Source organism: Chiloscyllium punctatum, chromosome 17, assembly GCF_047496795.1.
Source record: "Chiloscyllium punctatum isolate Juve2018m chromosome 17, sChiPun1.3, whole genome shotgun sequence".
Lineage (NCBI taxonomy): Eukaryota > Metazoa > Chordata > Chondrichthyes > Orectolobiformes > Hemiscylliidae > Chiloscyllium > Chiloscyllium punctatum.
This window is the reverse complement of record NC_092755.1, coordinates 95,536,417-95,554,799: the sequence shown is the minus strand read 5'-3', so window position 1 is coordinate 95,554,799 and position 18,383 is coordinate 95,536,417. Positions and strand designations below refer to the sequence as shown.

At 38.8% G+C, this 18,383-nt stretch overlaps 1 protein-coding gene across 3 annotated transcripts in view; it reads left to right on the top strand.

The window, feature by feature from the left end:
• pole (polymerase (DNA directed), epsilon) overlaps nucleotides 1–18,383 on the top strand; it is a 142,895-nt gene that overhangs the window by 56,194 nt on the left and 68,318 nt on the right. For all 3 annotated transcript variants that reach the window (XR_011963004.1, XM_072588000.1, XM_072588001.1), the window contains exons 22-30: nucleotides 2,278–2,370; nucleotides 4,768–4,912; nucleotides 5,340–5,497; nucleotides 10,562–10,757; nucleotides 12,123–12,337; nucleotides 13,162–13,264; nucleotides 14,249–14,329; nucleotides 15,492–15,614; nucleotides 15,929–16,147. Coding sequence is in view for 2 of the 3 variants with exons in the window: in XM_072588000.1 (XP_072444101.1) it covers nucleotides 2,278–2,370; nucleotides 4,768–4,912; nucleotides 5,340–5,497; nucleotides 10,562–10,757; nucleotides 12,123–12,337; nucleotides 13,162–13,264; nucleotides 14,249–14,329; nucleotides 15,492–15,614; nucleotides 15,929–16,147 (1,333 nt within the window). In the remaining variant the exon portion in view is untranslated. The remainder of the gene's footprint in view (nucleotides 1–2,277; nucleotides 2,371–4,767; nucleotides 4,913–5,339; nucleotides 5,498–10,561; nucleotides 10,758–12,122; nucleotides 12,338–13,161; nucleotides 13,265–14,248; nucleotides 14,330–15,491; nucleotides 15,615–15,928; nucleotides 16,148–18,383) is intronic.

The window sequence follows — 18,383 nt, the reverse complement described above, 5'->3', positions numbered from 1 at the left end:
ACATCTTCAACATATTATCTGGGCTGACACCAATTGTTAAAGTTAACCTGAGAATGTAACTTTTAAAAAAAAGTTTTGTGATTTATATATATGAAAGAAGTGAAACGAACATGGTCATTCTAACAGATGAGAGACTCAACAAACAATCAAGGTTTTTTTCAATGTAAAGTTTTAGTCGCATCACATTGTAAACTTTTGCTATAAATTCTGTGTCTTACAACTGTGTATTCCGCAACCACCTGATGAAGGAGCAGCACTCCAAAAGCTAGTGCTTCCAATTAAACTTGTTGGACTATAACCTGGTGTTGTGTGATTTTTAACTTTTTAAGTTTATAAAGGTTGTGAATGCATTGAGAGGATATAGGAAAGGTGTAAGGAAATGGTTCCTGGCATCCCACCTTAGCTAGAGGATAGATTTTGGAAGTTGAGGCTATTTTGATTGATGAAATGCTTAAGAGCACATTTGACAGGTATTCAAATTCAAGAACAATCTGGACATTGTGCATAAACAGAAACATCTCTTCACCAGAAAGATTGAGAACCAGACAACACCGACTTTAAGGAGTAAGTGAGAAGTGCAGATGCTGGAGAGTCAGAGACGATAAAGGTGGCGTTGGAAAAGCACAGCAGTTAGGCAGCATCCAAAAAGCAGGAGAGTCCATGTTTCGTGCATAAACCCTTCCTGATGAAGCCTATTTGATGATCCTGTGAAATTTTGCCATTACTCACTGCTAAAATGTTACTATACAGAAGAAGCTTTTGTTCTCCCCTCAATATCTTAAATGTGTAATGATAATGCTACTGCTGAAAATGAAATCTATTCTCAGGGCTTAAAAGGAATTATTTTCTATCAGTAAATCTAATTGCTGTTCTTTTTCCTTTTGGCAACTCAACAAAATAATTAAATCTGTCTCTCCATTATCTTGAGTCTTGATACATATCTATTACAGCAAGAATTTTGAAAGATGTTTCATCCCAGATCTTCAAGTTGGATGTGATTAACTAACTGACTGAAATGGAAGATTTATCTGTTAAATTACTACATATACAATTAACCAAATATGAATTACTGATGCTGCTTTTGATTTGGTCAATTAGTTCCAATGAATGATAGCATCAAGCTGGATTATTGTAGATATTGGCAACGAACACAAATCAAAAGACTTCAAGTATTTTAAATTAGTTGAAATTGGCATCTTGAATATATGTCACGAGCTGAATATAAATATATCAGTCAGAATAACATTATTTAATGTTATGTAGCTTTAGAATATTTTAATGTTGAATGCAGTGCTGTGTGTTGCTTAGAGTTGAGAATGTGGTGCTGGAAAAACCCAGCAGCTCAGGCAACATCCGAGGAGCAGGAAAGTCAATGTTTCAGGCAAAAGCCCTTCATCAGGTTCCTATAGTTTTCCAGCACCACACTCTCAACTCCAGCATCTGCAGTCTTCACTTTCAACCTGTTGCTTAAAGTTGTCCAGTAAGCTTTAAATTCTTGAAAAATCTTTTCTTCGAGTCCTACTTTGTGTAGTGCCCAATGCTGAAGTCTACTTGAATTTTTAGGTCAGGCTTTTTTAATCTCTTCAGTGCCTGGATTCTCTTGAAATCCACGTAAATTACAGGAAATGCAATTAATTGGTACCACCAACCTACTGTCACTGCTCAATTTCATCCAGGTTTATCAACCAGCTTTTCTGCAGGACGTGCAAACCTTGAATCATTCCTGGTCTCCTGTACCTAAATGCCTTGTTTTAATCCAGTCTCATTTTCCAGAGTTGTTTCTGTCACTAATCGCAGTGATATAAAAATTTGTTGTTGCTTTTTAAAATTTTGACTTGATGTGATTAGTTGAACCGGGAAATGATGAATGAAAACATTTTTGGTGAATTATCCTCTCTTAAAAACTGAGGTAGAATATATACTCCACAGAAATGTATATTCTGACACCTTGATATTAGAAAGGTGACCAAACAAAATCTGCTGATTTGCTTGTTCTTTTGTTATATAGACTTGTACATTGCTCTAGCCCACAGTTTATATTTGCTAGTTTTGTCACATTTATACGTAATTGACTCTGCCCCCACCTATGATAAATGTAGTAATGTATTTTATAGCCACTAGGGTCAGACTGCACCAGTTTAAAATGGTCTTTGTAGCTTCAGTAGAAGCTTTAAAACTGCTCTAATTAACTGAGGAGGATACTTCACTGGTTCTGAAATTCTACTTGCTCCTGAATATAATCCAGGGAACTTTTTTTTTGTACTGCGCTCTTAACAGGGCTCGTTGGTATTCCATGGAAATGGCTGGGATTGTCTGTCACACTGGAGCCAATATCATCACACAGGCCAGAGAACTGATTGAACAGATTGGGTAAGAGAGTTGTAAAAAGTGAATTTCATGGTTGTTAATTAACGTTTAAATCCTTCTCTTCTACTTAGAACCATCCTGATGCTGAAATTGGTGAGATGCAGGTAGGAGGACTGATCAGTTCAGTTGGTTAAACAGTTAGTCTATAAATCTAGTTAACCCCAAGACTCGGGGTTTGATTTCCAATCTGGCTGAATGACGCTTGGGTCTTACCTCTTCACCTTCTCCATACTTAAAAAAACATGACATTTTGTACTGGTTTGGTAAGGAATCACCAAGGACCTGCCTTTGGACAGATAATTGAAGACAAAGTGCAAATAGCCAAGTCAGGACACTATGTCGTCATAACTGAAACCTGCACACAAAAGGCCGGACTGAGTACTAGATATTTCTGGGGTGAGGTTTTTTCTTTGGATGGTAGGGTTTCCTGCTTTGTCAACCTAGAAGTCAACAAGGAACACATTCCCATTGATACCAGTTGCCCTGCAATCACTTAATGTTTGGCTAGAGGCATCAACTCTGTTGCTCAATTGAGGGGATGCCCTGTTGCAGAGAGTGCTAGTCTTTCTGATTGGCTGGTCCATCTGTGTACCAGTAGCAGTGGTGTCCAGGACTGTGACCAGAGTCTGCTACCAGATAAGTCAATGTGGACCTGCACCAGAGTGGGGATGTTGTGGTCCAGGAAGATAGAGAGAAGAGTCAGAGGTTTGATGGAAAGACTTGTTGGGTGGATGGGGATGGGAATCTGTTGTGGAAAGAAAGCTGTTGTTGAAGGTATACCCAAGGCGCAGGAAGGGGCATTTGTTGGTCTCCTGTCCTAAATGCCTTCCACCACATCCACAGTTAAAGCCTGACAGGAAGTAACCTTTCAGTAATCACTTTTTGCCCACAGCAGGCCACAACTGGGACAAGTGCAAGAGGGCTCACTTAAGCCTCACCATGCCCTTTGAAGTAGTAGACAGGCTAGGGTAAGCATGAGCACATTGGGAATGTCACTCAGGAAATTTTATGTGCCTCAGCCTGCAAACCTGTCTGCAGGGAACTATAAAATTCTGCTCAGGTTAGATAGAGTAGACAGTGAAAGTCTTTTTCCTTGGATGATGATGTCAGCTTGTACGAAGGGACATAGCTACAAATTGAGGGATGATAGATTTAAGACAAATGTCAGAGGCAGGTTCTTTACTCCGAGCATGGTAAGGACGTGGAATGCCCTACCTGCCAATGTAGTCAACTCAGCCACATTAGGGAGATTTAAATAATCCTTGGAAAGGCACATGGATGATGATGGGAAAGTGTAGGGAGCTGAGAATATTTCACAGGTTGGTGCAACATCGAGGGTCGAAGGGTCTGTTCTGCGCTGTATTATTCTATGTTCTAAGTACAAGGTGTTTGGAAAAAGAAGGAGCAAAGCAAAGGGGCAAGGTGAATGGGGAATATTTTGGAATCGAAAGGGAGATTTTGTACAAGGAGATTGAAGACATGGTTGAAATACTAAATTAATACTTTGGTGACTTTTCGACTTCAGGTACAGCTAGGTTTTATAATGTTTTCTGGAGTCATAGTCATTAATTATGTGGAAAGAGTCCATTTGATAAAGTTCAAGCTGGCTCCCAGACGTCATAAAATTCTCATTTCTATCCTTAAAAGTATACTAGGACACTGTTCCTTATGCCACAATAACAGGACTATGGAAAAAGGCTGGAGAGCAAGTTCAGCTGAGTGTCTCATGCAGAGAGTTGGCAGTCACATTTCTCGTCTGTGACTCCTACTGTGCTGTAATTATACAATGATATTATCTGAGCTTTCCAGTTTAATTATTTCTAGAACAAAAGACAATAGATTATGGCTGGCATCAAGATTCTTCAGGAATTGAGAGAATTTGTAATTTTAAAGTTAATTGCAGTTTCTTGAAATTAAGATTCTACTGGTAGAAATACTTAGGAAATTAAAGATAAATATGAAATGCCATCATGTCATGTGCTCTGGTTGAAGGAAAGTCCTTGGCTAGTTGTCTGCTGGCTTGACCTTGAGCTGGTTTCTTGAATATTTTTGTCATTGGTGGTTTACCATTGGCCCCTCCCCCACTTGTGGACAGAGCATGGAGCCAGCTCCCAAATCCCACTCTGATACCATGATTCTGAGTGAGCTTGCACTCAAATGGGGTAAGAGGGGAATTAATGAAAGTGAATTGGAATCGGAGTACACTAACATTTGGCCTTGCCTGAGGGAGGGAGTTTTCCTGACCTCAGTCTGTTATTAAATCTGAAAAGGTGTGGCTGTTTTTGTAACACAAGGAAAAGAGTGTCTGATTTTTATCCTATGATAAAGTGTAGTATTTATGACATCAACTCTTTTTCAGTATGAAGAAAGAGCATTCAACTGATTTCTTTTTGTTAACAGACGACCCTTAGAGCTGGATACTGATGGTATTTGGTGTGTCATTCCTAATTCTTTCCCAGAGAACTTTGTCATCAAGTCAAACAATCCTAAAAAACCCAAGGTTACAATCTCTTACCCTGGTGCAATGCTTAATATCCTAGTGAAGGTAAGGATTTACCCACATTGGGAGCAATCTTAAATGTAATGTGATTGGAATATATGTGTTCAGCTAGAAATTTGGGGAAGAGAATTTTGGATAGTACTGTAATTTTTATACTCACATACTTGTTTGTATGTGAGTGGTTAGGGTTTCATTTGACTACACATAAAGAGCTACATTGGTGTAGTTAAGAGCTGTATGCTTATCATGTTTAATTTGATAATGAAATGTAAAATTCAGCAATGATGTTCTTGAGTACTATCATTTAAGTAGCATTCTCCAGAATAGCAAATAGTGTTCACAATTTTACAGTTACCTGTTTTTTCTGGCTATACGTATATATATCTCTGTCTGTTCAGTGTATTGAATTTGTAACATTGCTGAATGGAAGAATTAGCTTGCTGCAGCTAAACTTTGCTTTTTGCTGCTTTAGGAACGATTCACAAATGAGCAGTACCAGGAGTTGGTGGACCCTGCATCGTTGACTTATGTCACCCGCTTAGAAAACAGCATATTCTTTGAGGTTGATGGTCCTTATCTGGCTATGATTCTGCCAGCTTCCAAAGAGGAAGGAAAGAAGCTCAAAAAAAGGTAACAGAAGTGGAATTCCAATTTTCCAAGGTTGCTATGTTTTGCAAAACTAGATAATCTCCTTAAGTGACCTCATTGGTTCTGAGTTCTATGGCTTGAGCATGGTGTTTCACAGCTAAGGTGACACTGCAGTTCTCCAAGTCTCATCCTACTCCCTGTGGGAAAGAATTTTTATTTCACAAGTCATTGACATTGATTTCTGTTGCTGACTGAACAGCAAGTCTTCCAGGCCAGTAAAGTAGTCAACAAATGACTCCTCTTCTTTTGGGATTTGACGTTTAGGACTTCTGTGGCTGATATCCAAAACTAGAAAGCCAAGTGGCAAGACAAAGCAGTCACATCATTAGGCTTGCTTTGATCTGAATCTGGAAATATGTAAAGATTTGTGAATTTCATAGCCTTGGCTAAAGAAAGCAGGATGAAGAATTGTTGAAGTAATGGCACATGAGAAGTTGGTGCCTGTTTTTTGTTTTTGCTTCTCCATCAACTCTTCAGTGACCTTCCAGTTAAATCATCACCAGTCATTTCTGTCTGAGAGAACAGCCCTACAGTTTTGTAAGACTGGTGACTTTATCGTTACTTTTGCTACCCACTGCACTACAAGAGCTCTTCCAAAACACCGTATTGAGTTATAATGCAGGGTGTAGTTTATTATAGTATTCTTGTGCTAAGATGAGGATGTGTCCTTTTTGAGTCTTAACTGCTGAGAGAAGATGTAAATAGGAAGCTATAGGTCTGAACAGGTCTGCGTTTTCAATGCAATTGACAGTCAGATTGTCTATTTTTGATTTCTGTCACAACTCATCCAATCTTCTAAATGTAAAGTTGTTTTGACTCAAATAGATTATGTATTCAAGCAATATAGTACACAAATTGCTAACGACAAGAAAAAGATAGCAATTATTGAAATATGCAATTAAAACATAAACAAGGAATAGAATGGTGCAATTAAATATTTTCCTTGAAAAGGCACTTCGTTAGCTTCCTGCCAATTACATGACCACTGAACGCACTTGTTGGCCATTCCTCAGCAGGTCACCTGCTGGAAGCATTAGTGTTAGTGGAGTTGATTCTTAACATAGAACATTACAGTGCAGTACAGACCCTTCAGCCCTTGATGATGTGCCACCCTGTGAAAATAATCTGAAGCCCATCTAATCGACACTATTCCATTCTTGTCCATATGCCTGTCCAATGACCATTTAAATACCCTTAAAGTTGGCGAGTCTACTACTGTTGCAGGCAGTGCATTCTGTGCCCTAACTACCTCTGACACCTGCACTATATCTATCACGCCTCAATTTGAAGTTATGCCCCCTTGTGCTCACCATCACCACCCTAGGATAAAGGCTCTCACTGTCCACCAAACCTAACCCTCTGATTATCTTATGTCTCAATTAGGTCACCTCTTAACCTCCTTCTCTTGAACAAAAACAGCCTCAAGTCCCTCAACCTTCCCTCCATACCAGTCAACATACTAGTAAATCTCCTCTGAACCCTTTCTAAAACTTCCACATCCTTCCTATAATGCAGTGACCAGAACTACATGCAATACTGCAAGTGCAGCCGCGCCAGGCTTTTGTACAGCTGCAGCACGATCTCTCTACTAATAAAAGCTAACACACCGAATTCCCTCTTAACAGCCCTATCAACTTGTGAGTGTATTAGATGGTGGCTAAGGTAACTTGGCAGATTGCCTGCCAATCGGCTATGGATTTGGGGAGATGCATCTCTCTCTTGGATGTTTTGACGCTGGCAACCTGGCCACTCAGATTGTCAGCTTCTGGATCCTAAAGTTTAGCCAGTAGAGACCAACTCTGGAGGAATCTAACCTGATAAGGAAGGTTCTTATGAAGCTAAGGTGAGGGCACCCCAAAACATCAATCTATGCCCCCAAGGTTGTTCCTCAACCCAAACGTAGCTGGTTGCATGGTTTACAAGTTGAGAAGCTCACCACATTTTTTGCCTGCCAGACCCTTAAAGTTTTTTTTATTACTGGCAAGTCAAGCAACCCATGGACATTCTCACCAAACATTTGAATGCAGAGGTGGCAAGATGAAGAAATAATGGAGAGAGTTTTTCCTGAAAGGAAACTTGCCTCCTTGCCATCTCCAGAGAGGAGAAAATTCCACCTCAAGACTTTATCATCACAAAAATTGTATTCAGAACTAATGAATGTCCGCTGCTGCTGATATCAGGAAACATGTGCATATTATCTAATCAACCTGTTCAGAAATATTATGCACCTCTGCAGCAGGTTGGACTTGAACCTGTGCTTACTCCACCACTTCCTCTGACAGCTCATTCCATATACATACCACTCTGTGAAAAAGTTGCTCCTTAGGTCCCTTTTAAATCTTTCTCCTTTAAAATTATGCCCTCTAGTGGGAAATAGCCACAGCTTATTCAGCCCCTCCGTGTAGCTCAAACACTCCAATACTGGCAACATCCTTGTAAATCTTTTCTAAATCCTCTCAAGTTTCACAGAATCCTTCCCATCCCTCCCATAGGGAGACCAGAATTAAACACAGTATTCCAAAAGTGATCTCACCAATGTCCTGTACAGCCACAGCATGACCTCCCAACTCCTATACTCAATGCACTGACTACTAAGCATACCAAAAGCTGCCTTTACTATCTTATCTACCTGTGGCTCTACTTTCAAGAAACTATGAACCTGCACTCCAAGGTCTCTTTGTTCAGCAAAACTCCCCGGGACCTTACCATTAAGTATCTAAGTCCAGACCTGCTTTGCTCTACCAAAATGCAGCACCTCCACATTTTTCTAAATTAATCTCAATCTGCCTCTCCTTGGCCCACTGGCCCATCCAATCAAGGTTCTGTCTGAGGTAACCTTCTTCTCTGTCCATTGCACCTCCAATTTTGATGTCATCTGCAAACTTACTCACTATACCTCCCATGTTCGCATCTAAATTATTGACATAAATGGCAAAAAGCAGTGGACCCACCACAGATCCTTGTGACACATCTCTGGGTCACAGGCCTCCAGTCTGAAAGTCAACCCTGTACCACCATTCTCTGTCTCCTACCTTCGTGCCTGGTCGAATATTAGATTAGATTACTTACAGTGTGGAAACAGGCCCTTCAGCCCAACAAGTCCACACCGACCCGCCAAAGCGTAACCCACCCAGACCCATTCCCCTACATTTATCCCTTCACTTAACACTATGGGCAATTTAGCATAGCCAATTCACCTAACCTGCACATTTTTGGTCTGTGGGAGGAAACCGGAGCAAACCCACGCAGACACTGGGAGAATGTGCAAACTCCACATAGTCAGTCACCTGAGGTGGGAATTGAACCCGGATATCTGGTGCTGTGAGGCAGCAGTGCCGCCCACCGTGTCAGCCTGTTCTGTATCCAAATGGCTAGTACTCCCTGTAATCCGTGTGATCAAACCTTGCTGACCAGTCTACCATGCGCTTAGAAATAAAATCATGCAATTGATGTAACACTTTTCAGTTTCATCTGGAAGAAAGATTATGCATTAGTTGTATATCTGAATTCCTTTATTGTAAACAAGAAGTCCATTTTGCTTTAAGAGAATCCTCAACAGAAAAGAAGTCTGTTAATTGAAGATTTCTACAGCTTTCTGGGTGGTGCATTGGAGAAGGGCTATGGAAAATGGAAAGTTCAGCCCAGGACTAGACTACTAAAAGAAACCAAAATTATAAAATAAAAATGATAGTGAGGATAGTCAGGTATACAAGAATTTTAGGTTTACCCATATCAAATAGTTAATTTTTGTCATCCTTTGAACTCAGGTACTGAAAAATCTTTTTTTAAAAAGATTTGTTTGGTTGTGTTTCAGATTAAGTAAATATTTGAACTGTTAATTGCAAGTGGTTCATGTTTCTTGAAATTTCTTAACAATATGTATTCAACTAGTCAGTCTAAAAGTAGTTCAGAGCAGCTTTGACCTGAATGGCACTCTGTATTGTGTATAATTCATAACATTTAATATCTATTGGGCTGCAGTTTGCTGTGTGCTTGATTGGTTCGCTGTTTTTCTGTTCTCCCGCTCTTCATCTCAAATTTATTTTGCTTTTGAAATTGCTGATAGTGCACGGTAATAACTGTAAAGTGAGAGTCCTTAATCAAAGGAACATCTGGAATTAAATGATTTAGACTGAGCTAATTTAATGTAGGGGTTAGTTTATCTTAGTTGACTAGATGGGGCTGATTGGCAATGCAGAGTGGTGCCAGCAATGTGAGTTCAATGCCCACACCGTCTGAAGTCCATAAGGAATTCTCCTTCTCAACCCCTACTCTCGCCTGAGGTGTGGTGACCCTCAGGTTGACTCAGAAAGAGATCAATCTAAAGACTAGATTGGATAATGGGGGAAAGAAAAAACTAAAGTAAGATGTTTTTAAATCCAGTCCAGAGAGGTTGCTTGGCATCTGTTAACAATTGACACCTCATTACACTGTTAATTACTGAACTTTGTAGCAAATTTAGCGGACAAAGAATGGGCAAATACAGTTAATTCCGTGAAACTTGAGGGACTGAGAGGTGAATTATTTTGGAGGAAGCGAAGGGCAGGACAAGTTGTGCAGTATCTTGTGGAAAATTGCTGTTCATGTGCTGTCTGCCATTAATTTCTGGCTGATTTGCGGTTAATAGCTCCCTGCATTTTTCAAAACCCATTAAACCCTTAGTGTTGATGGTTCGTTCGTCCTCTGATGATCAGCAATAATTATTGATCAATGCTCATCCTCCCAAAGACCCAGTAAAGATTGGCAAATCTTGGAATCTCAGCAGTGGAAGTCTGAATACATAAGCAGTTTTCACCTCCACTTGATCTTTGCTGCTAGAATATGTTTCACAGGTACTGGTAGCCCTCTTACATCTTATGTTTGTTATATACACCTAAACAATGAGTTTGATGGGCAGTTTGAGTATGTGGACTGTAGACTTAATCCATTTCTTGAGGGAGGTTCATTCATTCAGTCAGCAAACAGTTTGGAAGTCTACTTCATGTGCTCAGTAACCACTACCATCAATGTGTATTTGAGAAATACTGTTCACTTTGTTTTTGGCAGATATGCAGTGTTTAATGAGGATGGCTCTCTGGCTGAACTAAAAGGCTTTGAAGTGAAGCGACGTGGGGAATTGCAGCTCATTAAAATTTTTCAGTCTTCTGTCTTTGAGGCCTTTCTGAAAGGTACCACGCTGGAGGAAGTGTATGCATCTGTTGCTAAGGTAGCAGATTACTGGTTGGACGTATTATACAGCAAGGTATGAGTAACAAAATGAACTGGTAGTGAAGCTATGCAGTCACATCTAATTTCTCTAGTGTCCCCCATTTAAACTACAGTCTATTTTGAGCTGAGGATTGCTTTTGCTATTCATTTGAAGTTCATTTCCTGTTGTTACTTGCCATCAAACAGTAGAACAACTACCATTAACCAAAATCACTAATTTGAAGTGATGGAATCCAATAGGATGGATTGGAAAAGTTTGCATCTCTATTTTTAAGTTCTCATACAGAGAACTGTTAACTCTGTACAGAGTAGTACATTTAGTATATGTTAAGCACTTGAACCATGATTGCAGGTAAATAGAATTAAAAGAGGTTTGGTGAAAGTTTCTATTAAATTAATTGAAGGCTGTTTAATGCCTTCAAAGAGTTCACTCAGTTCTTCTCCATGCAATTTGTTATTAATGCTTTATAAGTTATTTTTCGTTAACTAAACTGTTCAGATTTGAAATAATATTCCCAAAAAGTTAGCTATGATTACAACCTTTTTTCCAGACTTAAAGCTGAAAAAATGCTGGTTTTCAGCCCTTTGGTAAAAGACTGAATTTCTTCTCAAGCCTCAACTAGTTTGATCTGTTTGAACTGTAAACGTAAGCAATCTCATAACAAAAAACAGAAACCGAACTAGGACATTCCTTCCTTTCAACTGATTCCACCGAATAGTTAAGTCATGGCTAATCAACTGCTTCAGTTTTGGGTTTTCTACAAAATACCAATTAATCCTTGTTAGATTTTTGATTCTCTAACAGAGTATAATCTGACCGAACATCCTTTGCTGTTCAGATTGATTAGACAAGGCCTGTGTCATCCCAGGAATTGGGCTAGTGAAAATTAGGAGGCAATGTAAACTGTCCTAAACAAGCTTATCCCTCCTTTGATAAACAGATCAACAGTACACTGTGATCCTGGTGTGCTCTCACCACGACTTCATTACTTTTTCACTCCAACCTTTGTAATAAAGGGGAGTATACCATTTGCTGTCTTGGTTCCTTGCTGTCCTTGCAGGGCAACATTATGTATAATGACACCAGGTCCCTCTCAAAGCCAAAAATTTCCCAATCTTTCCTTCCTACCAAATTTGATAATTTTGCAGTTCTCCACTAAAATTCCATTTTTGCCACTTGCTTAATCCTTCTCTGTACCTTTTACAATTGTTATTGCTTCCTCTTCACAGATTGTCTTTCCACTTGTCATTACATAATCAATTATTTTTCTCTGTCCTCTCAACTCAGTCGTTAATTTAGAGAGTAATTTCTTTCGGTCCAAGCTCTGATCTTTGGCATTGCCCATTAATCGCAACCTGCTAACCTAAAAATAAGCAGTCTTCTCTCCTTGATTTATAGGCAGCTAATATGCCTGACTCCGAGCTATTTGAATTGATCTCTGAGAATAGATCAATGTCACGTAAATTAGAGGATTATGGAGAACAGAAGTCTACCTCAATAAGTACTGCCAAAAGGCTTGCTGAATTTCTTGGGGACCAAATGGTGAAGGACGCAGGGCTGAGCTGCCGTTTTGTCATCTCCAAGAAACCTGAGGGTGCCCCAGTCACTGAAAGGTAAGAGGAAGAAAATCCTGGCCAACATATAATGTCCCCTCCTAAATTAGATAAACTTAAATTTTGTATCCTTGGCACCCTGCAGTAATTATTTGTTTGTGGAATAAACCACAAGACCATACAAGTTAAAAAAAAATTGACTCAAACTGGAGAAAATACCGACAGCAATAAATAGAAAGAAAACTTTGGAGTTTCATAATATCATTAAAATAAGTCATATGTCAGTTGTGGTAGGAATGTGATTTGTCACTAGTTATCCATGATTTTGTGTTTTGCCAGAGAAAACTAAACACCTAAGCTCAAATTACTGTACCCATGAATGCAAGTTTCAGCTTGACTTAGCTAGTAATGGTAAAGTGGTCATTGAGTTGCTCTCCCATCCGTGGAACACAACTGGTGTTTGCTTCACTTGCATATCACCAGGCTTTGGAGAAGGGTAGAAGTTTAGAAGGTGAGGCCTTCATGGTAACCTCAGCCACTGCATGAATTGAAGCCATGCAATTGGCGTCACTGTCTAAGTTGAAGGTGATGGATTTTTAAGTAAACTGTAGATTTTAACAGTATCTAGACTGAAACTGACATAGATGTGCTTCCTTTTCAGAGATATCATCTTTCAGATAGCATATTAAATGCATGCGTGTCCAGACGCAGTATATCATAACAATTTAAAGACTATGTCTTGGCTAGCATTTTTCCACAATTAACATCACTTAAAATAAAATTAATACATCCTGTGGAATTAATGGGCAGTAATCCATTGGCTGTAAGACAGTTTATAAATATATGCAAGGCACAATACAAATTCAAATTTTATTCTCTTTCAGAGCAATTCCACTGGCCATTTTCCAGGCGGAACCAAGTGTTAAAAAGTACTATCTGAAGAAGTGGTTGAAGAATCCTTCATTACAGGACCTGGATATTCGATTAGTAAGTTGTTTTTTTACTGGAGACAACTTTCTTCCATATCACACCCATTTTAGTAATTACTTGGTGCTTGAAATTTTGAGCTTTTACTCCGTGTTCCCTAACTGCCATATGATTATTTGACCAGGTTACATTTAAGCACGCTGAACTCAGTATTTAAAGTTTAGGTATATCCAGATTTACACATGATGGATAACCAGCTAGGGAGTGTGATTAATTGTTAACAAGGAAACAGAAATTGAAAAAGGAGATTAAAGATAGTTCAATCTAACAAAGTGTGAGAATGCACTGTGATTAGAATACAGTCGAAATGAGAAAGTGTCATTGGGGTTCAAGTGCACATATGCCATTGAAAGCAAATTTGCAGACATCAAAAGTAAACAAAAGAGTATACAGGTTACTGAGGCTTGGTGTTACATATGGAATATAAAAGCAATGATTGTTTTGCTGCAGTTATGCAGTTTATCTGTTGGTTTGTATTTAAATGCTGTGCTCTGGTCTGAATATACTAATCTTTATATATGTGCAGTGACAGTGCCAGAATTGACCTGAAATGAAGGGATTAGTCCATTATGAGGAAGAGGTTGACTCTGATGAAGATGAGATGTTTAAAGAAAGATCTCAGTTTAAACTCTTGAAGAATCGACAAGGGAGTAATTGCTTCTCTCTCTGTAGAATCCAGAACAAATGAAACCGTTTCCTTACAGGGAATGAATATTGCTAAGTACTGTTCCAAAGATTTCTAGATGGCCTTTTCAACGTTTTTGGTTAGCTAATGTATACTTGAAGTAAAGATATTAAAGAGCTGTAGAAATAGTGGAAACCTGGAATCGTTTACAATGAAGGTGGCAGACAAAGTGGAAGTAGCAGCTGTTTCTCCACAAATTCTGGACAAAAGAATAGGATATAAATTAATAGAATTATTCACCCATTCCAATTTGGCTGTGGAGATCACTTCCATTTATAACACACTTCTGTTCCTTCTAGATTCTGGACTGGGATTATTACATTGAGCGACTTGGCAGTGCCATCCAGAAGATTATCACTATCCCAGCAGCCCTTCAGCAGGTTAATACTTAATTCCATTTAATTCTAAAGTTTCATTTTCAAATAATTTAATTCTGCATTTCTAATAATTAAAAAAATGTGTTTAAAGCCAGCTGTAATTAAAACTGATGGCAGAGAGAGGGAGACAAGTTTGTTTGCAGCTATGTATTTGGATAACACTGCTGTAAATGGTGAAGTATGAAACATGTAGATGCCGGACTTAGACTGGTTGTTAATGGAAATATGTTAAATTGAGGCCAACTAGTTATGTTTTTTCTGTAAACTAAGGTGAGTCAGCATCCACAGAATAAAATATTACAGTAATAATTTGGATACACTTGATTCACTTTTTCAAACCTGGATTCTATTCTAGTCAAAATTAATAATAGAAATGTGCTATATTATTTATACAATCTTATTGAGTTGTTTGAGCAGCCTCAATTCAAAAAAAAAGGATGGGCTGTTTTCTGAGTGCCAAATTTTCCTTATTTCGATGCATTAATATACTTATTCACTCAGTCCACAAAGTGTCCACTGTGCTAAAATATCTAGAAATAATACAAATCCGGCTGAGGTGTCTTGATGAAATTAAGTGCATCCTGGAAGCAGTTCTGCTGTACCTGACTGCGCAGTGGTCAATGCTTGCACATGGTGGACAAAATATATTGTTCCATTCCCCAACATTAGTACCTTATTTTGATCAGAAAAACAGCAATGAAGTATTTTGCAGATTGCTGCCCATGTTGTTTTACTGTCCAAGCAAAATACTTAATTCTGTTAGGAAAAAGGTTTTTTTTCATTACTGGATCTTTCAGTGGCACCTCATTCAGTTATGGGTGCAATGGTACTAGGTAAAATTAAATGGAATGTAATTACATTATAATGGTGTCCATTTTCCTTTGTGGCAATTAATAATAGTTGATACCACTTTTAGCATCATATATTAAATTACTAGTAAAGAGTACTCTGCTGACTATTGTGGATTAGTCTGTTTAATTATAACATCCAATGAAAGCTGCTAAATTTGCTATGTTTAATTGTTGGTATTGCAAATGCTAGTACATGTCCAGTGGCCAAGCTGTACAACCCACCATACAACTTTGCATAACTACAGAAAGCATCTTGGAATATCTGATCTTGTCTTTGTCCCAAGTTTAGTTAAATGGGAATCATTCCCTTCCAGGTAAAGAATCCAGTCCCACGAGTCCGACACCCTGACTGGCTTCACAAGAAACTTTTGGAAAAGAATGATGTTTACAAACAAAAAAAAATTAGTGAACTATTCACTAACACTGGAGTCAGGCAGGTATGTATTCTCCAATAGTGAAGTGAATTTAGTTGGTGTTTGGTAAATAGCTTCCCCAGTTACTACCCTCTGTGTTTCAGTAGTGGCAGTTCAGTTATGTATTTTTGGCACTTTGCTTATTTACGATTCCTTGTTTTTCTTTTCATCGATAAACTACTTAATTTTCAAGAAGCTTTTATTTTAATAAAACATGATATTAAATAACTTCAACCTGGATCAGTTTATTTCAGATTCAAAGGATTCTCTTGAGGTTAAGAGCAAGGTGAGCTGGAACCAGTTCAAATTCTGTTCTAAATATCATCCATATGTTTCAGGTGACATGTAACCAGCATCTGGTGAAAGATCAACAATCACAAATTAGTGATTTAGAAGATTTTGGTGTTCCCAAGCGCAGAGCACAGCCAGTTATCCCACTCAGTACAAAGCGAAGGCGTGGTATGAATGATGAGAGCCAGGAACAATCTCAAGACCTAGAATTAACCCAATCTTGGAGAGAGATACTGGGTCCTCCACCACCATTGGGAAAGACAAAGGTAACCTGTAACTGGAATGCTGAAATTAAGTGGACTTGCTTTTACTATCGTTTCAATTTTATAAGTCAGAAACACAGAATAGAAATGTAAGTAGGCAGTAAAATAAAGGCTACCAGCTGATTAAAGGACGCAAAGAAATGTAACCTTGACTCAGTGATAGCACATTTGTCAGAATGAAAAATACAAGCTCCACATCACATGACCATATCTTTCATTCATGGAATGTGGATGTTACTGGCGAGACCAGCACTGATTGCCCATCCCTAATTGCCCTGCAGAAGGTGATTGGAAGCTCCTGAACCCTGCAGTTGGTGTTGGGGCATGCACATTGCTTTTGGGAATTCTAGGATATTGAACCATCAGGGTATTGTCTTCCACGTGAGAGGCTCAACTAAGTTCTTGACAAAATGCTGTTGCTCTTCATCAATTAACATTTGAAAAAGATAACAATTGTTATTAATGAAGCTATAGTACATATGTGTACCTAATAGAGAAAAGTACTGTGGAGCTACAGATCTGAAATATAGACAGAGTAAGTGGAAAAAAATCAGCAGGTCTCCAGCATCTGTCGAGAGAAGCAGTCGTTGTTTCGAATCTGATGCGACTCTTCTTCAGAAATTAGAGTTGTAGCAGACTTGAAACCTTACCTCTATTTCTTTCTCCACAGCTATTGGCAGACTTGCTGAGTCTCTCCAGCACTCTGTCTTTATTTTACATCCATGAACCTATAAATCTGTTTGACCGGATGAATATTTGTCGAACTGCTATTTCAGTTTTCTTAAAATTCTGCTTGCAGCTATTTGTAATTATTGTGTTAAAATAGTTCTAGCAGCCCGAAGAACCAGTGGATGTGATCTGTTTGGATTTCCAGAAGACCTTTGGCAATGTGCTGCACAGGAAGCTACTAAATAAGATAAGAGCCTGTGGTTTTAGGGGCAAGGTACTGGCATAGATAATGAATTGGCTGACTGGTAGAAGGCAGAGAGTAATGATAGAGAGGTCTTTTACAGATTGGCAGCCAGTGACTAGTGGAGTTCTGCAGGGATCCATATTGAGACCATCACTATTCACATTATACATTAATGATGCGGATGAAGGAACTGAGGGCATTAGTGCTACATTAACAGATAACAGGTAGTTTTGAGGAAGCAGGAAGACTTGATCAGGCAAGCAGAGTGGGAAAAGAATTAGCAGAAGGATACGTGTAGCCAAGTGTGAGGTTATGTACTTTGATAGGCAGACTATTTTCTAAATGGAGAAAAGCTTTGGAAATCTGAAGCACAATAGGGACTTGGGAGTCTTAGATCAGAATTCTCTTAAGATTAACATACAGGTTTATTTGGCAATGAAAAATGCAAATGAAATGTTAGCATTTATTTCAAGAGGGCAAGAATACAAGAGCAAAAATGTACTGCTCGGGCTGTAAAAGGCTCTGGTCAGGTGGCATTTGGATTACTGTGAGCAGTTTCGGGCCCTGTATCTAAGGAAGGTTGTGCTGGGGTTGGAGGGTGTCCTGAGGAGGTTTACCAAAAATGATCCTGGGAAGGAACGGTTCCTCATATGTGGAGTGGTTGAGAACTCTGTGTTTGTACTTGATGGAGTTTAGAAGGATGAGAGGGAGTCTGAAGCTTACCGTATACTGATAGGCGTGGATGTGGAGATGTTTCCACTAGTAGGAGAGACTAGAACCTCAGTGTGCTGAGAGCTAATATTTTGAGGGAGGCAGATTGGGCCCTTTGTGCAAAAGGAGCCTTGGTACTTGCATAGAATGTTATTTAATTGAAGGAGAGCCAACATATATAGTACAATAGGTTTGTACCTCTTTTGGACTCTATTCAGTAGTCCAAAACAGTTAGTAATATGGGATCAGCTTTGATTTTCATTTCAGTTTAAGTGCAACTTAATGCATTTTAAGCATTTGAGCAGCAATCTACAAATAATAGTTTAGAATTGTATCATCTACTTTTTAAAATTGTTGCTTCTGCTCACACATTTGTTCAGAGCTGTCTGATGTTCCTCCTGGCCTATCTGCACAGAAAATGATTCTAACTCATCAGGACATTATACTGTCAAATATATCAGAATTATGAAGAATCATAGGTGCATCATATTCCATCTTTAGTCATAGGCATATTGCGTCTGTTCCTTCTTTTCAATTTCCCTATCTGCTTTTTAGCCTTGATACAGCCTTTTGCTGTGCTTATTTTCTTTTCCACTGATTATATAATCCAAGACC